The 26352-nt window shown below is 32.9% G+C and overlaps 2 protein-coding genes across 3 annotated transcripts in view; one reads left to right on the plus strand and one right to left on the minus strand.

Annotated features, from left to right (window-relative positions):
* Positions 1 to 1808: 1808 nt before the first annotated feature.
* LOC134251656 (macrophage-expressed gene 1 protein-like) lies at positions 1809 to 4258 on the minus strand. Its single transcript, XM_062734057.1, has one exon. The coding sequence runs from the start codon at positions 4220 to 4222 to the stop codon at positions 2138 to 2140; it is 2085 nt and encodes a 694-aa protein (XP_062590041.1). The 5' UTR covers positions 4223 to 4258; the 3' UTR covers positions 1809 to 2137.
* Positions 4259 to 18942: 14684 nt separating this feature from the next.
* Positions 18943 to 26352, plus strand: part of LOC134251658 (ribonuclease T2-like) — a 37950-nt gene continuing 30540 nt past the window's right edge. For both annotated transcript variants that reach the window (XM_062734059.1, XM_062734062.1), the window contains exon 1: positions 18943 to 19081. The gene's annotated coding sequence lies outside the window, so the exon portion shown is untranslated. The remainder of the gene's footprint in view (positions 19082 to 26352) is intronic.

Genomic DNA, 26352 nt, shown 5'->3' on the forward strand with positions numbered 1-26352 from the left:
TCATATGTATCAAAATTGGTTGAAGTTGGTTAAGCAGTTTCAAAAAAGAGAAAACTGAAAAATGGTAAGAAGTTAGCGCATGCGTATGAGGAACGACGTACGACGCATAACGACGGATGAAAACAGACATCGATAGTTTACCGGAATGAATCAGGTGACTTGATAAAATCTAAAATGTTTCAACATTTGATCTCCACTTTTATCATGTATATGTTTATAAAGTTAGAGTAATGGCATATCATCTGATACCTCTTTGATGGATTTAGAACACACACTTGTACAAAAAAGAGATTCATGGTCCTGTTCAAGGGGAGAGTTCAATTCTCAGTAACATAATGCAAATTAAAATTTTATTTCAACACTTAGGTAATTCAGTAAGACTATCAATTTGATATCATTTGTAAATCTGGTCAAAAAATCAGAACAGATCCATCTGACATAATAATTATAGTGACTAATTAACATATTTTCACATTATTAAGTTACCTGAGTAAACTCAGGTGATCTATTGCTATCTGTTTTTTGTCCGTCGTCGTCCATCTTCCGTTGTGCGTCGTGCGTTAACATTTAAACATTTTCAGCTTCTTCTCTGAAACCACTGAAGCAATTTCAACTAATTTTGGCATATAGCATCTATGGGTGACGGGGAACAAAAATTGAGAATTTCATGATCCCTGCCCCCCTGGGGCCTGGGGGTGGGTGGGGCGAATACCACTAAAATTAGTTCAATCTTTAAAAATCTTCTTCTTTATTCCCGGACATCAAGCAGTCAAACAATTAGTATGATTGTAATCAGCATTGAAACCTCTACCAAAATTGTGAAATTTATGGCCCCAAGGTCAGGGTTATGGTGTTAGGTCGGGGCTTTATTGATTATATAGTGAAAATGCATTATTTCTTTGAAAGTCTTCTTCTCTACTCCTGGGCATTAAATAAACAAATTAAGTTCATAGTTATAATGAGCAAGAGTGCCTCTATCAAAATTGTGAATTTCATGGCCCCAGGGTCAGGGGTTATGGTGTTAGGGCAGGGCTTTATTGATTATATAGTGAAAATGCATTATTTCTTTAAAAATCTTCTTCTCTGTTTCTGAGTAATAAATAAACTAAGTACATACCTGTAGTTATGATGAGCAAGAGTGTCTCTACATAAATTGTGAAATTTAAGGCCCCAGGGTCAGGGGTTTTGGTGTTAGGGCGGGGCTCTATTGATTATATAGTGAAAATGCATCAAATCTTTAAAAATCTTCCTGTCTGCTCCTGGGTATTAAATGTGGTATGTGATTTAATACAGCGCTTGTGTATGCTTTAAACTTCAATTCGAATTAACTCTGCTTAAAGAGTAAGCGGAGCTTTGCGAAGTAATTTAATGCGCAGTTAATTAATTCAGATTAATTGTTTCCCAAAAAATTCTCTACGTAAATGCCATTTAAATTCAATTCACAGTATCTTTACGTTTAATTCGAATTAAACTGCTTGAGGAGGGCATGAGTAATCTTGATTTAACAGGTATATGTGATAGTATCATAAAACTCTGACATTTACGTTAACCATAATCATCAAAAGGAACCTGTTGATTCCTGATGGAACATACGTCCTTTTGTGAACCCTTATACAAGCTGATAAATTCTGAGAAAACAAAATATACTATTTTATTCCAACGTGCCTGTTTGTAGACGATCAATGTGGAAAGCAACTCCCCTGAAGGTAAAGTGTAGCAGTTTCTTTAAAAAAAATTACCTGGTACTATAAAAGGATAATTTTAATTCAGACCTTTTACTCTGCAACAAATAATGATTGAATCGCAAGTATTTTTATTTTCATTCATTTCAAATCACATATGCAACACAAACACATAAAAAAATGACATCAATAGTACACGAATTTGTACACAATGCAAAAAAGTTAAAAAATATTAATTGTTAGAAATTATGTATTGTTAATTGTTTGTTTTTTTTACACAGTCTTCGAGATGTCAAATGTTAATTTCCGACTTACCAGATTCATCATACACGAGATCAATGGTCGGATTAATAAATATTAGTAATTCAAAATGATTTTGTGAATACATTTAAGAGTAATATTTGGTACATGCAATATGATAATAAAATACATCCCCTAATTTCACAAATTTTATTTCAAAAATGATTAGGGAAACAAGCTACCAGGATAACCATCTGATAAACCATTATAAAAGAAATGTCTATCTTCACACCCTTGTTCATAGAGAATGAATTTGATAACGCTGACATAGGCTTAAATGTTTTGTCACTGGGTGCTTTTGGTGTAAGATGAATCCATCGTTTTCTATCATCATTTACTACATAGACTTCCGTCGAATCGTCGCCATCATTGAACGCATTTGTAGGTAGTTCCATGAACGGGGGTGTGCGTAATTGTGGAAACCTCTTCAAGGAAAAAGCACGCGCTTTAACGCAATAATTGACTTCACAAATACCACTCTCCACAGCCGCTAAATGCATACTATAGCCAGTCGGACAACCACGTGGCCATAGGTAAGGATTACCTGATGTTAGAAATGCATGCAAATCTTTCGTGTTATTCAATGATGAATCCTTTCCAATGGCATAAGGGTTCCCTGATTTGCAACTAAAAAAACCAGAAAAGGGAACAGAATATTTGGTTCCTAGTTCAAAATCATCGCTTACACAAACCTTCATTTCAGTTCCAATTTTCAGAGGATAGAAATAGAGTGGACAGCCATGGGTTTGTGTTACCGGATTGTCGATAGTACTGGAGTATATTCCCCCGAAAAGAAATCCATTTTTATTGGCGGTTTTCCCCAGTACAGCACACCATTTTGCTTCTGAATAGGCAGTCCCATGGACGTGGTAGTTTGTACAGCATGTACTAAGCCAAAGGAACCCACAAGAGGTGCACTTGGAGCGAGTCTCTGACGACCGCATCTTACTGCTTAACAATAAAACAGGCTTATATCCGCTTGGACATGAAAAATCACCCGTCAATGGATTTTTCTGCACAAGATCTTTACAAAGGTTTTCATTCAACGCTCCTTTTTGACTACAGGTTTGGAAAACACCACCATATGTGAAGTTACTTGTTTTATACGAACACGTTCCGTCTTCTACATTTGCTGTGTACGAAAAATTCGGAGAATCAAAATCCGTGCATCCACGATAGGTGTTGAATTTGTAGTATTCTTCTACTGCAGCTTTTACATGTTCCACAACAGAAAACAGAAGAAATGGAGGAAGATCGGGTAAACTTTGAAGAGTAATGAGTTCGTAAATAGGAAACCCAACGCGATCAACAGCAACCAAGTTTGTTTTGATTTTTGACGCCCATTCACCTAGGGTAAAATTATGTGGTTTGAATATAGGTCCTCCAAAAGTATTGACAACAGAGTGTGTTCTACTGCGCTCATATTCTTTTACTTGTTCGGAAGAAGCAGTTTTACTGAAGTTACTATTAATGTTAAATTTATCTTGGAAAGAGGCACTCACTGCAGCGATGATTTTGCTGCTATCTTTATTTTTACTTTTTATCAAATCTGACTTCACTTCATCAATCTGAGTTACTATCGCTCCAGCATCAGTGCTTGAAACAATATGAGTTCCAAAGTCTCGAACTAACAATTGACTCTCGTACGATGCAACTCTGGACATATTCTTCTGGATATAGAAAGCAATATTCTTCAATCGCTGTTGGAATGCAGGGCTTAGTTTTGAGTCAGGCTGCAGTTTGGCAGAATAGCGCACAAATCTTGCCTGAGCACGCGTTGTTACTGATTTGTCCTGTATTTGATTCTTTTTCATTTTTTCAAATTCAGTAGAAAATGACCCACTTATGCTAAACTTTTTGAATTGCAATCCTGTTTCTACATTGATAGAACTTGCAGTAGTAGACGTGAATTCTGACCAGTGACGAAACATTTCTCCAAATAGTTCAATATAGCTTGTTTTAATTGGAATCGAAAATACATTGTCCGGAATAATAAATTGTCCATCATCGGTCGTCTGACATTTGCTGAAGTTATAGGATACCAGGATACTTCTGTCTCTATTTTCAAGATTGTCCCATCCAATGCCTGGCAGAACTTCAAATCGTTCGACGCTATCCCCAAGAATCGAAATACATCGCTTTATGTCTCCTGGAGGGTAATTGAAGGACGATAAATTATACGAATCGGTAAGACTACTAAGCAAAACAGTCAAAATAATCGGTCTTAGTTCCTGCAGCATTTTGCAGCCTTAGAGGTTTTCCTAAAGCAGCAATGGACAAAATGCTCTCCTTATATATGATGAAGCTGCGACTAAATTGAATTCTTAGAAAGTACATTTCGCGGAAACTTTTTTTTAAAGAAGAAAACCCTTGGGTCAAGAACAAACTTTAAATAGAAAGTAAACATTATCTTCATGAGAATTCTTAAGGAGGTTGGGAGTTCAGCAAATGAACCACGAATTAACCACCAAATCTAACTTAATTTTGTAGATACGATATCTAAAGCTGTCAACTATCATTTTGCAAAGAAAATTTTTATACATTTTAGGTTTAAAATTGGAACATTTTTGTATATCTTTATATGGGGCTCTTCTAAAGCCACAACTCCCAGTCAATTTAAGAAAAGGATGCCGACATACTGATGTAAAAAGTGAAATGTCTGTTTTAGATATTCTTTACTCCTTTGTTACCCTCTTTAAAGATACTGTAAATATACTTTAAAGCCATTTAAGGTGCACTGAAATGAAAAATATAAAAGTGTTGTGAAAGTGTTTAAATCACGTTCCCTGAACGTTGATAATTCATTAAAGAGAATCAGTAGACAAAAAGCAAAGTAAAACGCAAAGAAAAATATAAATATACAAATGTAATTATATATATATGAATATATGATATATATAATGTAACGAGTAGCTGTATCTTTTTGACGTCAGGAAATTTCTAAATGTGACAAAAATATTTATTTTACCTCTACTTATTTTTTCCCTATATAAAATACTCTAGCTTACTTTCACATCAAAATGTCGAGTGCTTGGCGAAGGAACTCTTGCTATCTATTTTGTATCGGCTTGGATTTGTTACGGGGAGGGTTTCGAACCCACGTTCTTACGATCACGGTGCAAGAGCTCTATCAACAAAGCTAGTCTAAGAGCGGTAAAGTGATATGCTCTGTGAAGCAGTTTTTACGTAAGTAGAATATCGGAATTTATTTTACAGACAACACCGAATCTTTGCACATTGATTGGAAGATACATTTGAAGATTTAAGCAAGTTTCATATATTTAGTGAGCACGATAAAATTTATCTGCGATCTCTTCCAATGAAATGAATGGTGATAACGAACAGTATTCAAGCTCAAAAGTCCAATTAACAATTCAGAATAGGAGCAGAGCAAACTCAGCCCTCTATAACATCAGAGGTGGGATCAGGAACCATGGCGACGTGAGCACCCCCTACCGACTGGTTACTTCTGTCGTGTGATCTTGTCCTTATTGGGAAATAAAGAAAAAAATTCCGTCCACAATTCAGTGTGTATATATGGTCTAGCTAAACGCTATTTTAAACTTTATCGACCGCAATGTTCATAAATTTGGTGTAAAAACATAATAAGAGATAACATGCACTCTTACTTGCAGATTCAAAGAGAAGAGGGGGGTCTCAGTGCCATAAATTAAAAAAGAATATTAAAAATTGTTTATTTTATGTCTCTAATTCTGTAGAAGTAAAAACCTCTAAAACCTGGGGATCGTAAAATAAAGATTACTTTAGTCTTAGACAATGCTTAAGGAGGACTTAATTTAAATAGTCATAAACGTAAGACCGTAACTAGAAGTTTGCCAGAATTACTTGATCATAGCAAAACTAAGTCGGTCACTAGAGGTGACTGATGTACATGTACATGTATAAGTGTTAAACTTTTTTTCACACACAAAAACATGTAGAACTATGAAATGTTGAATTCGGACATGAAGACATTCTGCTATTCATATCATGGATAAAAGAAATAAAATGTTTTTCTTTGATACTGGTATGATAATAATTTTAGTTTTTCATCAGGGGATGGATTGGGTAGTATTTATCACTGATTCCAAATTATCACTCTCAACATGGCAAGCATACAGCGAAATCTTTATTAAACTATTAACACGGGATAAAGGCAACATTCGTTAAAGTAATTTCAATTTATTTAAAGCAGACTTTATAAATTCACAAAATCGAATTTTTGATATTTAAATAAGTTTTCATAAGTGTTCATACTTAAGTCAAAACTTAGCAAACTGTCTGAGGCGTCTCCCTGATTTCAAAGTTTTGTTAATATATTCATGGAGCATGTAAGTTTCAATAAATTAAATTTATAATGGATTGTGAAAATAATTTCCCCATCCATAAAATGAACCTCAAAGTTAAGGTAGTCGAGGGTGAGGGTCATCCATAGGATTGGGCCTACAATATCAATCCCTTGTTTCTAATGCTGTTTAGTCCCAACTTTAAATTCTACATCCCTCTTTGTTTAATCAGCAGTAAAAAAATATTTTTACATAAATGAATAAATATTAGTAAAAATAATTCCGATTTAAAAAAAATCGAGACCAAGACTTTCAAAGGAAAGCGACTCTCAAGGACATGTTTATCCTTTTGAAAAAATATAATTTCTTTCTTAGAAAAAAGTAGAAATTTTCATATGAAATTCTAATAAATCAAGACAAACTACAGTATTTGAGTATGTATAATTGCTTATAATTTAAATATAGCATAAGTAACTTCCTTGTTTTTTTTTATTGTAAAGGTTGAAGATGATACCACTTATCATGTTCTAAAAAGGTTAAAAAGTTAAGTATAAACAATTTAAAAGAGTAGAAGGAAAATAAGTATGTACAAAGAGCGTATCCACAAAAAAGCAATTCTAAAACTACTTTGTCAATGTTTTATTTCTCTTGAGCGAGTTTTTCTTCTTAAAATGATTCGTAGAAATGTGCTTTAATTTAGAAATATTGAGTTGCATATGTGCTTTCTATATCGAAAGATTGTTTAAGAGGAAGGCATTTCTGTGCATTTTGAAAATAAGACACTATTATTAATTATTATTAATTCTAAATGCACGACTTTTCAAACTTTATAAAACATTATTCAAACAATGAATTAGCGTCGGACTTTTGGACATCATACACAGCTGATTTTAAATAAAAAAAAATGCAAAGTTATTTAAGAAAAATATTATTGTAGACACACCTATTATGCTGGGGTAACTGATTGCAAAATTTATTCAAAAACATATAAACGAGATGTAAAAAAGCAGTTATTATAGTCTTAAACTGAGAAGGTTTAAAAGAGGTAGAAAATATGAGCAAGCTGTCCGAGCACAAATAACTAAAATAAGAGCAGAGCTGCTAAGGACGACAGTAGATCCAGAGTAAATAATACCAATACGATGTTTATTTCGAATTGTTTTCCTTTTCTGTTTTAAGAGAGTTTATGAATAATTATTTTTATGCTATAAAGTTCAACGGAGAAAGGGTCATAGTGGCAGTATCTTCAAATACTCAAAATAACGAAGGAATGATACATTAAGATATACCAAACAGTATTCAAGGACAAATGTCCATAAAACAATACAGAATAGGAGAAGAGCATCACGGGTTCTAAAATATCAGAGGTGGGATCAGGTAAAATTGATGAGTGGGCATCCCCTGCCGATAGTTCACACCCACAGTGTGCTTCTTGTCATGATTGGGGAATAATGGAAAAGTCCGTAGTCAATTTAGTGTATAAATAATGGAGTAACAATTTGTATGAAAAACATCAGTCAGCATTTGACTCAATAATAAATTTTATTTACTTTAATTTAATTTAATTTATTTTACTTTTGTTCAGGAGACTTATGTGAATGCTTCAGTTGTTTATATACTGATATCAAAAATTCCATTGATTTAAAAAAATTAAGTTTTTACACAACTTGAGTGAAAAAAGATTTTAGAGTACTGAAAGACTCAGGTGACGAAAAATTCAATTGTGTAAATGTTTTTTTTAATATGGTTGATTCTAATAATTTTCAAAACTATTTAAATATTGAATAAAGAGTATCATCAAGATTCAAAATAACTGTTTTATATGACATATAGTAGTATAAATCAATTTGCAGACCTGTAGGTATTTGTTTTATAAAAATGATGTCTGTGTCAAATATCAAATTTCTGTATAAACTTATGAAGATAAGGAATTTGTTCCACCAGAGTCAAAGAAATTAAAATGAAAGTTTTATTGAAATGAACCTACTACAAAAACACTGGAATGCATCAATTTGCTCTCAAAAGACACGAAAAAAATTACTTTCAATAATAAATTCTTATAAACTTCCTGACAACAAAATTAATTCCTTTCTACAAAAGATAATTATAAATACGGCTGAAAATAATGCTTGATAATTATTTAAAACAGAAAAGAAAACATTGATTCATCGTTAACTCTTTGCGATTGTGAACAATTAGGATCTTTTGGAGAGATTTTGAAAATTGCCATCATGCTTTTGAAAATGATAATGATAACTTCAAGATAAAAGATGGACAATGTTTGACTTGGTTTGTCAGATGTAATTATGAAAAGCTGTACATGTGTTTTTGGGAGGAAAGGGTGTGCGACCATGTGTATGTGTGCGGGTGTTTTTGTATAGGAACGTTTGTGTTTTTGATCTTTTGTTTATTAGAAAATTAACAAAAGATAAGGCATTAAAAAATAATTAAATGCGTATTACTCCTACGCAACAAAATAAAAAAAATGTTTTTTTGAATTCATGTCTTTTATATCTGAAAGGGAATTGAAAACAAATATAACTGTTCTTTTTTCCAATAAATATAGCCTTTTATTTTGTGACGGCTCATTGAAAGATAAAGAGACCATTTGTATTTTTCTGTAGCCTAGGTTTTCAACAATCGCTTGGGTTAAGTAGGAATTTTACTGTATCATTTAACATGACTTTAGTGTACAGGTTTGCATATTTCTATGTAGCGATTAAAAGTATATTATCTACATACGAAGAAAATATTCATTTTGTTGCCAACAAATCAATAGTAAAAGATCTAACATTAAAAAGGCAATATTTACATTTGCAAATGTTTTCCTTTATATAACACTACTGAAAGGAATGCATATCTATAACTGTATAAATACAGGTATGGGGTCAAGAGGTCATAGATGTGCGTTTGGATAATCGTTTGACGTAATTTCTCAGTGACGTCATAAAGGGTCGACGCGCGATCAGTGGATTACAATACTTGCCGTTGGGTTTGAAAAATAATGCATTTCCCACGTTAAAAGTCATAATCAGACAAATATAAAGTATGAATAAGTCACAAATGTAAATATAAGTAATAAGGTATCATTTTAAAACATCTTTCGGGCTATAAATACGGGTTGGTACGAGATTAAATTCATCATAAAGCCCTTCGGGCTTTATGGAATTTAATCTCGTGACCAACCCGTATTTATATCCCGATAGATGTTTAAAAATGATACCTTATTTCTTAAATGTTTAGAACTTCTGGTAAAGTTTAAATATGTGAGGTAGAGAAGGTCACAGTTCGTTAAATGTTTAGAACTTCTGGTAAAGTTTAAATATGTGAGGTAGATAAGGTCACAGTTCGTTACATGTATATTTACGTTTTAAACAGATACATTTCTTTCCACAAAATCTATTTAAAAAGGTTAACTGCATGAAGTAAAGGGCTCTTGAGAACAGTGATACACCAAAATCTTTCTCTGTAATCAATTTAGCTTCCTTTTTTAGGAAAACATATTTACTCTCTCAACCAACATTTTGATAACTCGAATACAGTCAGTTGCTGGTTAATGGGTTGTAAATATAGATAAGACATCAAATCCTTCCTTGTTGTTCAATATTTCTTTGTTTCTCCTAAGAAAATCTCATCCTCTGATTCAATTCAAAGAATAACAATGGCATTGTCAAATAATCCAGGCAATTTATACTGACTTTATTGAAAATTCATTATACAGTATAGGTCTTTCTCAAAGGCTCTTGTTTATATCAGAGAATATTACCTTAAATATTATAATCTAACCACTCAAAAAGAAAAATCTGTATTTCATAGATTTTCGATTTATTCTTCTTTAATACATGTATTTAGGAGAAGCATTTTAATATTATAATACGTCTTCCTCGAATTTTATTCAAGTTCAACCAAGCCTCTTTCTTTACTCCTCACTTATATATTAACAGTAGTAAGAAGAAACTTCAAGAGTGCTGTTCAAAAATATATTTAAGAAGTGGTGTGAATCATATGTGGATAGTCAAAAATTCGAAAGAACTTTAGGACATTTTGAAAACACCAGATTTAACCAAAATGAACAGCTTAAAATCTTACAACTTTTCAGCTTAATACATTATGATTACACACGATAAATTGAGGTCCAGGATTTTTGAAATCATTGACAGTTGCTTTTTCAATAAAAAAAAAAATGAAACTAGTAAATGTACTGATCATGACCTGGACTTCGGTAATTTCCGAAATTATTTTTTTAAACACATTCTGATTGCACACACAAATACTCTGAAGTTGACAAAAAAATATTCGAGTTTCTGATTGACATTATCCATATGATTTTTAGAGACAATCTATTGGAATCCCCATTGGTACCAGTTACACTCCCTTATTAGCAAACCTTTTATTGTGTTCATATGGAGCAGAATATTGTGCAAAATATTATGCTTGAAAAGAAGAAAACACTTGCAGTTGTCTTCAATTCGACAATTAGATATATCGACGACCTACTCTTAATAAACAATGGTAATTCAATTCCTATGTCGATACGATATACCCTAGGAAGCTTAAGCTGACACATCTGTTTCATACTTGGATATTTTATTTGATTAAAACATTAATGGTATTCAAGATCTATGATAAACTTGACGACTTTAACTTTTCTATCTCAAGTGATTCGATACGCAAGTGCATGCTGAACGTATGAACAATTTCTAAACCGAGGTAAATTATTGACAAACAAGTTGATGAAACAAGTATAACAGCAGTATCGTTTAAAGACATTATTTTTAAGTTCTATGGTTCATACAATGACCTTGTAGCAAATACAATTTATCATTGAGGCAAATGCTGACTGACGTTTTTCATACAAATTGTTATTCCATTTTTTACACACTGATTTGACGACGGATCTTTCCGTCATTTCCTGATCATTACAAGGAGTACACAAGGGTGCGACCGGGGATGCTTTCTCTTCCATGGCACTTGATCCCGTCTCTGATGTTTTTGGGGTCTGTGTTTGCTATGCTCATGTTTTGTATAGTTTTATGGACTTTTGATCTTGAATACCATTCGTGATCTCCATATGTTTCATCCATTAAAACGCAACACAGAACATTTCATGACTTGTGACTTGTTGTCTACAAAAGTTGTTTTTCTTAATTCAGTATTAGAGATTCTACACTTACATGTACTTTAAATCCCCAGGTTGATATAAAAGAAATCCAAGTAAAATTTAGAGTTGTGTAATGACATTGATAATTAATCAAGGATGTTGACAGTATTGAGGCTTTATTGATACAAATCATATATTGTATTGGTATAAGGTCTTTTGCAAGAAACCCTTTTCTGAAAGAAAGTATATTTGAATAAAAAGCATACATGTATCGTCATAATTGAAATCCTAAATATTCCCATCCATCAAAATTCTAAAATAAAAACTTATATTTGATCCCATGCATATGTCTTTTATACCTGAAAAAGGATATTTGATATCAACACGACTGTTTTATTTCCCAATAAAGTTAGAACTTAAAAAAATCACATGTTTGAAGGTTCATATACAAAAGTATTTTTAACAAATCAACGTCTCACGGTAAACAGGAGTTGCCAATTTCTCGTAGGCACCTGTTCCAACATCTGGCATTTCTAGTGTGTATATTTACAGTTTTTAATATATTTGTAGTTTTTATGAGAGGAATCACTGCTCCCTATTTTCAGCATTTCTTTCTTCACACAAGTGCTACAAGGTTGATACTAAAAAATAAAAGATTGAGTTCCTTTGTAGCTTTCGTAGGCAAGGTCTTTCAACAATAAATTATGATTCGTATGGACCTAACTGCATTCTTTTTTAATACATGCTTGCATTTTTCTACGAGGCGATAAAAAACAATATTGTCTACATACCAAAAAAAAAATATTCTTTTTGTTGCCAACAACTCTATAGTAAAAACTCTTAACATTATGAAAAGGAATCTTATGGTTAGAAGTTCTGGTAATATTTTTAAAATGTGAGGTAAATAAGGTCAAAGTTCATTATCGTTACCTTTAGTTTTACATAGATTCATTTATTTCATAAAATCTATGAAAAAGGTAAACTGTATGAAAAAATGGCTCTTATGAACAGTGATAAACAAAATTCTTTCTCAGTAATCAATTTACCTTCCTTTCTTAGGAAAACATATTTACTCTCTCAACCGACTTTTAAATACATGTAATTCGAAAACACTCAGATATTAGGTTATGAGGTTGTTTCTTTAGATAAGATATAAATTTCCTCCTGGTTCTTCAATTTTAATTTCTTTGTTTTTCCTAAAAAAGTTCTTATGCTCTCATTAAAGTTGAAGAATCTCACTTATATTGATGATTGTTCAAGGCAATTTACTAACTTTATTGAAAAACATTATATATTCAAATACCAAAAAAGGTATTTCCAAAAGCACCCTGTTCTTTTTAGAGAAAATTTATGTTTGATTAATATTTAAAAACCAGAATACTCAAAAGGAAAAATCTGTATTTCAAAGCATTTTAATCTATTTCCCTTTAATACATGTATAGGGGAGAAGCCATATCAACGCAACAAAGAATATTTCACGACTTTTGATGACTTGTTGTCTAGAAAAGTTTTTTTTGAAATGCAGTATTTCAAATTCTACACTTATATACCCTCAGATTGATAAGAAAGATATTAAAATGATATTGAAATGATAGAGTTCCGATGTGGTCTCTGTGGGCAGAGTCTCACAACTGTCAATTTCTCCTTCTGTTCCTTTATGTACATGCTGTAAGACAAACGGTTAAATTCCTCTATATAAAAAAGAACAAAGATATAATGTTTAAAACGAATTAAGGACAGATGATACAATTTTTTTTCTTTGAAAAAGATTTAATATCATGTCACATGTTTAGAAAAGTGGATGGTTCTTAGAATTGTTTCTCCTAAGAACTGGAGAATGAAATAGACTTGGAAAATATAGTAATATTTCACTAAAAGGACAAATATAGGCAAAACACATTCAGTAAAGGTTTACAGGTGAAAACAAATTTCAGAATATGTAACCTTGGTGCTTATGGTGTAATATTAACTTTTGAAAAATATACCATGTCAGGTAAAATTTGTGAGGAAAAACAAAATGAAAAAAATAGCAATATCACATTTTTCTATGATCTTTACCATTTAGCTTTTCCTAATAAAATTTACCTGGCTTGGTATATTTTTCTTAAGTTTATATTACACTTTTAGCTCCATGGTAACATTCTGAAATTTGTATACTGATGTGTATATAAGTAATACAAATCTTGAATTCTTTTGTATAAAATCGTAGTAAAATACACAAGAATCAAATAAAAAGCTTTATTAAAATATCATTTGTTGTAATACAGACAATACAGCGTATAAAACCACTTTAGATTAGATTTATCACATTCAGTTTGATATCGTGAACTTTTACATGAAAAGATGAATGTCAAAATTCTTTAAGGCGTGGATATCTTTCTCAGTAATTGAGTTAGCTTAGATCCTTTCTTAGAAAAAACAGATTAACAATATGAATCGAAATTTTGAAAAAGTCAAAACCACCTAGAAACTGGGTTCTTAGGTTTGTTGAATTTAAAACAAGACGATTTTGTCTTCTTCCTCGTTATTCTTTGATTAATTGTTATAAAATTCAATGGCATTTATAATCAATCAGGTCATTGAACATTGTGAAAAAAATATAAAACCAATAAAAGGTATTCTTTGACGACTTTAATCTTAATATAAATTCTGTTTGATTTTTATGTCAGGTGAGTAAACTCATGTGACCTATTGCTATACGTTTTCGTCCATTGTCGTCCGTCATTCGTCCTGCGTTAACATTTGAACATTTTCAGCTTCTTCTTTAAAACCACTAAACCAATCAATTTCAACCAAATTTGGCATAGAGCAATTTTGGATTCAGGGGAACAAAAATTGTGAATTTCATGGTCCCCGCCACTCCAGGGGCCTGGGGTGAGGCTAAAACCACTAAAATTAGTGAAATCTTTAAAAATCTTCTTCCTCACTCCTAAACATCAAGCAGTCAAACTGTTGGTATGATTTTGATTTATCAAGTCCTCAACCGAAATTGTGAAATTCATGGTCCAAGGTTCAGGGGTTTTAGTGCTAGGGGCCGGCGGGGCTAAGTAGATTATATAGCGAAAATGCATTACATGTATTTCTTTGAAAAACTTCTTCTCTGCTCATGAGTAAGAAATAAACTTACCAAGTACATAGTTTTGTTGAATAAGGCTGCCTCTTCAAATTTGTGAATTTCATGGCTCCCGGGTTAGGGGTTTCTATGTTAGGGAGGGGCTCTATTGTTTATATAATGAAAATGCAAAAATTAATTAAAAATCTTCTTTTCTGCACCGTGTTATTAAACCAATGAATTATGTACATACTTATGAGGAGGAAAGATGCCTTTTTGAGATTTTTGAATTTCAGGGCCCCTTGGACAGGGCTTATTATATTAAGACGGGGCTCTTATGTTTATATAGTGAAAATGCCTAAATTCTTTTAAAATCCATTCCTTTGCTCCATGTAATTATGCCAATGATCTTTGTACATATTTATGACTAAGAAAGCTGCCTCTTTCAAAATGTCCACGCCCCCTGGGACAGAGGTACTTGGGGAGGGGGAACATAGTTTTAAAATTAATTAATGCTTTGAAATATTCATTTTGGTATTTATCAATAACATTATGAAATAAAATTTCTTAAATTTTGAAAGATGTGGCCCCAAGGTCGGCGGTTCCTTTGGGATAGGTGCATAACTTATAAAGTGAAAATTATTTCTTTGTTACTCTGATCTGGGTATTAAGTAAGCAAATTGTGAATTTCAGGGCATCTGGTTTAAAACACGACTCGAATTCATGCAATTGTTGGAAATTTGTTACATAATATTCAGGTGACCTATAAAGCCCATGGGTCTCTTGTTATTACCTTTAAATCAAAATCTACGTACTTCTAGGAAATAACAAAAATGAAAATAAGTTGTTAAAAGGTAAATCTTCATGATATTCATTGATCTTTTTTAGAATGTTTTGGAATAAAACTTTTTTAAATATCATAAACCGATACTTCTGCAATAAACATGGAGCTCCAAAAAATTCTTTTCTTTTTTAATGAGGTTTGCACCTCCATTTTTGAATAGATTTTTGTCTTGAAATTTTAAAAACAAAAACAAAAAAAAAAAAAAACCAAAAACAAAACAAAACAAAAAAAAAAACTAGAGGTACCGTGAGCAATGAACTCACTCAATGATACCCCCGCCTCCCATAATGTCCATGTGTTGCTACATGTATATATTGTTTTACGGTAATGTGTAAAGAGGAATAACTCGTCCAATCAAATGATATCCAGAAGCTTCTATATATGACGTCATAGGTAAACATATAATGGCAATGTCCATGTTTTGCTATGGGAAACCTAAAATACGTGTCGAATAAAAAAGTAAAATAGGAGGTGCATTATGGCAATATGTAATAAAGAATCTGTGAAAGTTTCATTAAATTTCACTCAGTAGTATAAGAAGAGTTGCGGATTGGAGATAAAGCGTAACAGAACCACGGACGGACGGAAATCCCGATTACTATATACCCTCCCACTTTTCAAGCGGTGGGTATGATAAGATAAAAATAATGTTTAAGTTCCCACAATGAGACTACAGTCATAAACTATATTCAATCAAAACCCGATGCTTAAATCCCATGCAAAAAACAAGAAGCGAGGACACATGTTCTGTGACGGATGGTTTGTTAGATTGATTGATTGTATATTGTTTAACGTCCCTCTTAAAAATTTTTCACTCATATGGAGACGTCACCGTATGCCGGTGAAGAGCTTCAAATTTTGACCTTTACTCGGCACTCATGGCCATTGAGCATTGAGGGATCTTTATCGTGGCAACGCCTGCCGGGGCGTCGGTTTTTAAGGTTTCATCCGAAGGAACCGCTACTTTCACTTCAAAGTGCCAAGTGCATGGCAAAGGAACAGTTGCTACCCACTTTAACGACTAGGTCAGTCGCGGCCGAGATACAAATCACGACCTACCGATCACGGAGCGAGCGCTCGATGGTTTGTTAGAAGAAAAATATCATTTTCCCTTGCTAAAGTACCAGTATTGTAAAGTTTGGATTAATATTTTTACATCGAACCTCCACACAGAATAATTTGTGTAGTGAAGTGTCCCAAATTGGTCATGATTTATTTATTAAATTCACTTTTAAGAATATATCATTATATTTGGCAAATATATATCAAATATATCGCAAAAGTCCGTGGAAAAAATAATCCATTTTAAGCTAATAAGTACAGACCACAAAAGAATGATGCACTTCGGTCAATGATAAGTTAATAATTCATTACTGGTCCACAATTTTTTCACATTATAACTTGATTAATTAGTAATTAAATTAAATCATATTTTACCTAAAAAAGGCATATCCAGGTTGTGATATGTTACTATAAATAGATTAAACATTTATGGGCCAATGAGTCAACTATAAAAAGATCAAGTTCAGTACAGGAGTAACAAGTCTTGCAAACTTTTTAATTTAGATTATCTAACCTTGTTATAATTATTTTGAGAGGAGTCTGTATACTTCTTGTATAAGTTGCCATGGAATTGAAACCTAAGTCGTGTCCATAGTAACCATTATAATTCTATGTTTAGACATTTTAAATGTCACAACCATTGTGAATTTATAACAATATTATTAAAAACAGCAAAGACATTATGTAGCTTTAACGTGGAAAAATTCAAGAACTGTTTATTATTAGTTCTTCACTTAAAAAAAGTGTGAAAAAGTAAATAAGCAATTTTTTTAAATGATAAAAACACTATTGAAAAATGTTTGAGCTGTTAAACCCGAGTAGATGCACCCAGTTTTCCTGTAATACTTTTTTGTATATCGTAAACATGATGACCACTCACCATCTTTTTGGGTGATTCTTTTTATATCAGCATTTGTTTTGCATTAAACTTTTCAGCTTTTACTGTTTTGTAAGTTTCACAACACATAATACATTATAATCATGGCTTCTGTATTCTGTATGGCTTTCAAAAAGCGAAACAGCTTTAATGGTTACGGGTTATTATTTAATTTTGGTTGTAACGCCTCATTTGATTTGATAAAATTAATATAAATTGTATAACCTGTGTTGCATATTGCAAAATCATTTTCGTGGGGTCATATTTTCGTGGTTTGAGGAAAAAATGTTGGTTCGTGGGGATTTGATTTCGTGGATGAAGAACGTTTAAGTACGTTGTGCTATCAAAATTTACATTTCGTGTAGGACATAAATTCGTGGGTCTCTTCATACCACGAAAACATCGAAAATTAAACCTCCACGAAAATTAGTGACTTGACAGTACATCACAATAAGATACTTCCAAATTATATTAATTTGCTTGACGTTACCATTTAAATATGAACAGCTTGAAGGTGTTTTTGAGAGAATTTGTCTTGTTTTCTGTACTTAATAATTGAAAAGTAAATTATAAGGAATTTATAAAATCAAATTATTGTGAGCAGTTTACGCTTTTTGATAAACCGCTTCGTGGTATATATAGCGGTACCTTCCCCAATCCTGGCTATACAGTATAACTTGGGTTGCTATTTACGTGTAATACCTTACTTAAATACATTGTAAATTACTTTGCCCAATTATGGATATGGAGATAACCAACAGTATTCAAATTCAAAGTCCACAAAACTATTCAAAATAGGAGCAGAGCAAATACGGACCTCAGAAACATCAGAGGTGGGATCAGATGCCATGGAGGAGTGAGCATCCCTTGCTGGTCGTTTACATTCGCCATGTGCTCCTTGTCATGATCGGGAAAAAACGGCGTTAATTCGGTGTATAAATAATGGACTAACAGTTGGTATGAAAAACGTAAATCAGCATTTGTCTCAATGATAATTAAATTGTTTTTACTGACAAGGTCATTGTATCGACCATAGAAATTATGAAATTATGACTTTAAACGAGGCTGTTTATATTTTTGTTTCATCATCTTGCTTGTTAATGATTTACCTCCTTTTAGAAATTGTTCATACGTAGAGCATGCTCTACTTTGAAAGTTTTAAACTTAAATTAATCAGTTATATCATTATGGACTGATGGGTGTGTTCAACTATTTTATGCTTAATGTGATTTCAGAAAATTCTTTCATTTGTAAAATTTGTTTGTTTTTCTTCACTAGATTTTGAATTTTAGACAGGAGAAGAAGAAAAGAAAAATTAAAGCAGAGGCATATTATCATAATGTTAACAAACAATTTAAACTCTAACTAAGCTTTAATTTAAATATGAGATATTCTAAAAGTCTTATGCAAGATATTTCTTATTATTGGTGCTTTAGTTAAGACTCTATTTACCCATGTTATAAAATTTGGTGCCTCTAATTCATAAGAAGGATTTCCGTGAAGAGAAAAATTGAAATTTGAATATAGGGTACAGTGTTTAACTTGGATTACAATTTAATTTATTCCTTTAATAATTTAAATGTGCTGCTCTTCTTTGAAACAAAAAACGTTTCTAGTTGTTGTGTATCAAAAATGCCATTATAAGGCATTGCATCCCAACCTAGTCATGTGTGCAGGGTATAACCAATCAAACACACTTGCGAAACGTTAATGTGCTTGTAAACAAGGTATGGACTCCGTTATTTAGTATTTCGTCTGACCGCTAAGCGGAAGTTGTGAATTGTTGATATTGTTCTAGATCTTGAATAGACTAACAAAACACCGGGTCGTGAGTTCGACTTGTAATTCTTCCTGGTGCACGGCACTGCCCGAACAAGGTAAATGTAATTTTTGTAGATTTATAGATGTAAGCTATTTTTACTCAGTTTTTATCAATAACAACTTGAAATGTTTTAACAGTAATAATTCTAAATGCACGTGTTATGTAATCGTCAAAATGTTTTTGCCAAAGTATTTCTTACTGACCGAAGTCAACCCATCAATTAAAAATGACAAAATATTAGATATTTTTTTTTTTGCAAAATAACAGTTTGAACAGGGGGGTAAATTTTTGGAATTCATTTTTAAAGTGAAATCTCATAAAAACAAGGGTTTTATTGCATAGCAATGTATTTTAAAAAATCGGATGCATAGCTTATATTCTTCTTGTTGATAAACTATTTGTCTGTCGATTGAATGTTGACTTCTTGTGATTATTAAAAAGTATGGAACATCTTTTGGAAAATTTGTATTCAAATAAAACGTTATTTTACAGAATTCCATTTCCGTTTTTATTCCATTTAGACCATTGAATTTTTAACTAGTAAACTCCATGTTAAAAAATCATAAAAGTCTTAAGTTTGTTTTATTGTTTATATAGTTTTTATGTAGAATTACCCGGTACATCGTAAATTCAAAAATAAAAATAGAATTCCATGTCCTCTACAAGCTTCCTTGTTTTCTCATACCGCGATACAATAAGACTCCCAAATATATGACTGAGATAAATAAGACATTCTATTTAAAAGATATACTACACGAACTTGGAAAACAATTTGACACTAAAACGTTTGCCGAAAAAATTGGTTAATATCATTTGATAAAAGGTTAAAGTATGAATTTGAATTGACTCTGTTTATGCAAAAGAATCAAATTCCACGATATAATGAAACACACAGTATATACATGTATATTAAAGTAGTTATGATATCGATTTTGTGTTTTATTACCCCTCTGTTGTTTATTTTTTTTTTTTTTCATGTAAGCCATTTTATATGCAGTTTTATTGCATCTGCTAATGAATGATTTCGAAATGGGTTAATTTTCTTTCTTACGCCAGTATCTGACATCATAGAGGTAGCTAACACTGTATATATGTTAACATGCACGATAATAAAAAACAAAATTCTAAAATAAAGAAAACAAAAATACTAAATAAAGAAAACGAAATTATCAAATAAAGTAAAGGAAATCAATGAGAAAATGAAATTATAAAAAAAAACCCAATTTTTTAATGAAAAGAAATTATGAAATAAAGAAACGAAATTATTAAATAAAGAAGACGAAAATATTTAATAAAGAAAACGAAAATATTTGATAAAAAACCAAAAAAAGTATTTAATAAATAAAACAAAACTATTAAATAAAAAAAAAGAAACTTAAATACGGAATTTTATAGATGAGGATGGTAAGAGCCTGAACCCATGAATTAAATATAACATAAACCACATATGTTTCATAGATTTGATTTTGTTTCGTCATTAAAACAAGTGTGATACTTGCATTAGGGAAAAGGCTAAATAGGCTTTGCCTGCTGCCCAATGCCATTCACCTTGTGAATAAAATTCTGTATAAATAAAAAAATACTTGCATTAACACTCATCTTTTTTTCTATATTGATAACACAAGCTGTTGGAGTATACTTTCACGATACATGTTCAAGGGAGACTCTCCCCTATACTTATCTAATAGTTATTGCTTAGTTTTTTCATCGTACATTAACATGATTAACGTGAAATTTGACCAGTTTGCTATTTGCCAAACAGACATGTTCCCTCAGCTCAGAAGGTACAATTGTCAGCAAACAATTTATCTGAAATGTTAATAAATTGCACAAATGCTTAAGACTTTTATTACTGAGTATGTCAATCAAACCGACGTACAAATAATGTTTTTTGTTTATATAATTTTGTTGTTTTTATTCAATAACTTTCGTTTTCTTTATTTTTGGTTTGCACAATTGGGCTTCCGTATATTTCATATAAGTGTGAAAGTTGAAATAGACATTAATAAAAACAATCCTTGAATTCCTCTTCCTCGAACTGAATACTTGTACTTCATAGAATAAATCTATCATCTTAACATAACTAATGGAACAGGAAAAGTAGATCTAACTAGATGCTGTCATGAGACAGTAATACCCGCACTATGGTGTTTGCCTCTAAATATACACTCATTCATATTGGACTTTCCAAGGAAGAAGTCAAAATTATTCTATAATTATCACCGTACATGTATTCGTCAAATTGAACATAAAATTTTCAGATGACCATATCAACTCTGAGCCTCACATATGTATTTTAAAATACTTAATTCATATCCAGTCTGAAATACCAGAATTTAATTAATGATTGAAGTAAATTACTTAATTAGATTCAAATAAATAATTTTCCCATAATTTGGAACTTTTTAAATTTACTTTCTCAACGACATAAAATATTATTTTAGTACAAAGCGTTTTTGATGAATTTATCAAAATGTGCAAACTGATTTTAGTACTTGGTCGGGAAAAAAACCCATTGAAAATACAACCCGATTAATTTGTCAATGCCTATCTCCCCCCCCCCACACACACACACACACACACACACTCTCTCTCTCTCTCTCACTCTCACTTTTTTTAAAAAACATAGTTTAGTTTATTATGATAGTTTGAAATTTGTTCTTGTACTAAACAGTTTTATTTTTTACATTCACATTGGGTTTGCGTCACCCATTATCATATTTATAGATATCACCTCTCGGCACACCTCGGCCAATTCATACTGGCAACGGAATCAGCAAAGGTTTGTCGAATGAGATTATTTAGCACATGTATGCTGACGATGCAGTGTGGTCAGTTAAAATCATTTGTGTTTTAATTGGATTATATGGATTATATTTCATGAATTCGTTGTCACGACCTATGACATTCGGTAAGTACAAGATTAAGTATAGCTTGCATAAAAATAAATAAATGCAAATGGTTAGGTTGAAGTTCAAAAAGGGTCAACATGGTCAAAGATCATCGCATGCCACAGTCGACAAATTTCACATTGTCAAGTTATCTCCCGTTGCGGACATTCAGTATATAACAGACGCAGATCCAGAATTTTTTTTTTCAGAAAGGGGGGGGGGGTGTCACACCTCAGTCAAAAAAATCAGCCCAAGATTTCCTGAGATGGAAATAAAAAATAATAATAAAAACAATGATGGTGGAGTCCCTGTTTTCTAAGGGGGAGGATGTCCAAAGTCATTTTTATTCTCTACAGTACATATATAGTCTTATTTAAATAACTGCTAATTCCAGGGGGGGGGGGTCTGATCTCCCTAGCCACTGACTCCCTGTACCTGAAATGACAATTGATCTTCTGACTCCATAATAGTAGAAAATTTTTTCATTTGACTATTTATACATATTTTGTTTCCTATGTTTATGCATTTTTGTTTGTCCACGGAAACTTTAACCTTGCCCATATTTTTTAAGTAGATTGGGCTATACACATGGCTTCAATATTTCAGAGGTAAATTTCTTTTGGCAAAACCTTTTAATGGGTACCACCAATTTTGACCTCTTGATCTCTTGACCTTGGAGTTTGACCCAATTTTACAAGAAAAATACCTTGAACTTGGCGTAAGTTTTGAACAGGTGGTGCTAGGACTTTCATGCTCTTACATGTGTAATCATTGTGAACTTTCAACAGGTATAATTATTTTTGAATCCAATTTAACTTTAACCTTGGCAAAAACTTTTGAACAGGTGAGGAAGTTCTAGGGATTTCTCCCTTTTTTCACATTTGTATTCCTTGTGACAAGACTTTCCCTTTGATACCAACAATTTAGACCCTTTGACCTTGACCTTGGAGTTTGACTTACATTTGAGAAACTCCAACCTTTGCCAAAAGCTGCCATAACAGTTGCTGTCACAACAAACAAACAAATTACTAAAAAAAAAACACAGAATACATGTACATATTTTATATTCAACAGATATACATCTGGTCATATCTCTAGTTCTCCCTTGAATGAGACATGGTGATATAAATTTTAAAAAATAGTTATAAGAGTTGAAAAGGTTGTGCATATTGAAATATACTAAGCTCTGCGGATGAATTAGATATACCAGTTTAGCTTTATTTTGCTACCCAAAGCACCTTGATTAACTATTTATAAGCATACTGTTTTCTGAAATGTACTGATTTCTGTTGTCCATCTGTTTATCTGCAAACTTTTCACATTAACTTCTTAAGAACCACTGGGCTAATTTCAACCAATTTACATTTAAATATGCAGGGTACTTTTTAAGCGCCCGGATCGATAGATCCCGGGCGTATATTGTTTTTGTCCTGTCTGTTTGTCTGTTTGTCTGTTTATCTGTTTGTCTGTTTGTCAACTTTAACCTTGGCCATAACTTTTGAACAATAAGGGATGGAGACTTCATATTTGGTAAGCTTACTCCACTAAAAAAGTCCTTTCAAATGACTTCGAGGTCAATGACCTTGTGACCTTGACGAAGACTTATATGCTAAAAATAGCTTTTTCCACTGTTTGTCATAACTTTTGAACCATAGGAGATAGGGACTTCATATTTAGTATGCATACTCCACTAATAGAGTCATTTCAAATGACATAAAGGTCAATGATCTTGTGACTTTGACTGTGACCTATATGCTAAAAATAGCTTTTTACACTTTTTGCCATAACTTTTGAACCATCAGCGATAAGGACTTCATATTTGGTATGCATACTCCACCGATTTAGTTCTTTCAAATGACACCATGGTCAATGACTTTGTGACCTTGACTGTGACCTATATTCTAAAAATAGCTTTTTCCACTGTTTGTCATAACTTTTGAACCATAGGAGATAGGGACTTCATATTTGATATGCATACTCCACCGATAAAGTCCTTTCAAACGACGGCAAGGTCAATGATCTTGTGACCTTGACTGTGACGGATATGCTAAAAATAGCTCTTTACACTTTTTGCCACAACTTTTGAACCATAGGAGATAGGGACTTCATATTTAGTACGCATACTCCACTGATTAAGTTCTTTCGAATGACACCATGGTCAATGACCTTGTGACCTTGACTGTGATCAATATGCTAAAAGAAGATTTTTTTAACTTTGTTGCCGCCGGGCGCGTAGTGTTTCACAAACACATCTTGTTCCAACATAAATCTTCTTCTCAAGAACAGCAAAGACATTTATTGTCCCCATTTTTGCTAAAGGTAGGGTACATTAAATCTCATTTGTTTGTCAATCTGCCCATCTGTCACAATAAATTTAACCTTGGTCATCATGGTCGTATATTTTGAATGAGAAGAGATTGGACTTTTATATTAAACATGTGTATTAGTATTAAATGGGACAATACCATTCTACATACACTATGATTTTCATTACCCATGATCTTGAAGTTTGACCTAATTTCCTTAAAAAATTAATTGCTTTGAATTGATCATTTTGAAAGATAAATGAAAGGGCATTCATATTACCTGTGATAAGACCTTCCAAAATGTATCATGACTTTTTGACTCTGTGACCTTGACCTTGAAGTTTAACTTAGTTTTCATTAATGTTGTATTTCCTTTTCATTGAGAAGAGATTTGACTTTCACATTTCAAGTGAACATTACCCATAACAAGAGGCTCCCAACATGCTATGATTTTTTACCCCTTGACCTTGATGTTTTAACAAAATTTCAAAAGAGTGAACTCTCCCAAAAGATGATAAGACCACTGTTTAAAACAAAAAAGGAGTTTAGGGAAGACTGGGCTTTTTCCATAAAAAACGTCATTTTTCAACCCTCATTTGACCACCCGGGCAAAATCAAAATTCCGAAACCTAACTGCACATCTACATGACCCCACCAACCATCTCCCAAAGATGATTAGGATCCTGAATAAAATGTAAGAGAAGTTCAGGGTAGATGGGGCTTTTTCCATAAAAAACATCATTTTTCGACCCTTATTTGACTCCCCGGGGCAAAATCAAAACTCCGAAACCTACCTGCACATCTGCATGACCCCACCAACCATCTCCTAAAATATGATTAGGCTGCTGAATAAAATGTAGAAGGAGTTCAGGGAAGATGGAGATTTTTGCATAAAAAACGTCATTTTTCGACCCCCATTTGATCCCCCAGGGCAAAATCAAAATTCCAAAACCTTACTGCACATCTACATGACCCCACCAACCATCTCCCAAAAGCTGGTTAGGCTACTGAGTAAAATGTAGAAGGAGTTCAGGGAAGACGGGGCTTTTTGGACAAAAAACGTCATTTTTCGACCCCATTTGACCCCCCGGGGCAAAATCGAAAATCCGAAACCTTACTGCACATCTACATGACCCCACCAACCATCTCCCAAAAGCTGATTAGGCTACTGAGTAAAATGTAAGAGGAGTTCAGGGAAGACGGAGCTTTTTGCTTAAAAAACGTCATTTTTCGACCCCCATTTGACCCCCTGGGGCAAAATCAAATTTCCGAAAGCTTACTGCACGTCTACATGACCCCAACAAGCATCTCCCAAAAGCTGGTTAGGCTACTGAGTAAAATGTAGAAGGAGTTCAGGGAAGACGGGGCTTTTTGGACAAAAAACGTCATTTTTCGACCCCCATTTGACCCCCCGGGGCAAAATCGAAATTCCAAAACCTTACTGCACATCTACATGACCCCTCCAACCATCTCCCAAAAGATGATTAGGCTACTGAGTAAAATGTAAGAGGAGTTCAGGGAAGACGGAGCTTTTTGCTTAAAAAACGTCATTTTTCGACCCCCATTTGACCCCCTGGGGCAAAATCAAATTTCCGAAAGCTTACTGCACGTCTACATGACCCCAACAACCATCTCCCAAAAGCTGGTTAGGCTACTGAGTAAAATGTAGAAGGAGTTCAGGGAAGACGGGGCTTTTTGGACAAAAAACGTCATTTTTCGACCCCCATTTGACCCCCCGGGGCAAAATCGAAATTCCAAAACGTTACTGCACATCTACATGACCCCACCAACCATCTCCCAAAAGATGATTAGGCTACTGAGTAAAATGTAAGAGGAGTTCAGGGAAGACGGAGCTTTTTGCTTAAAAAACGTCATTTTTCGACCCCCATTTGACCCCCTGGGGCAAAATCAAAATTCAGAAAGCTTACTGCACATCTACATGACACAACCAACCATCTCCCAAAAGCTGGTTAGGCTACTGAGTAAAATGCAGAAGGAGTTCAGGGAAGACGGGGCTTTTTGGACAAAAACGTCATTTTTCGACCCCCATTTGACCCCCCGGGGCAAAATTGAAATTCCAAAACCTTACTGCACATCTACATGACCCCACCAACCATCTCCCAAAAGCT

The sequence above is a fragment of the Saccostrea cucullata genome, unplaced genomic scaffold, assembly GCF_032062105.1.
Source record: "Saccostrea cucullata isolate Sc308-1 unplaced genomic scaffold, CSIRO_AGI_Scuc_v1 ctg1574, whole genome shotgun sequence".
Taxonomy (NCBI): Eukaryota; Metazoa; Mollusca; class Bivalvia; order Ostreida; family Ostreidae; genus Saccostrea; species Saccostrea cuccullata.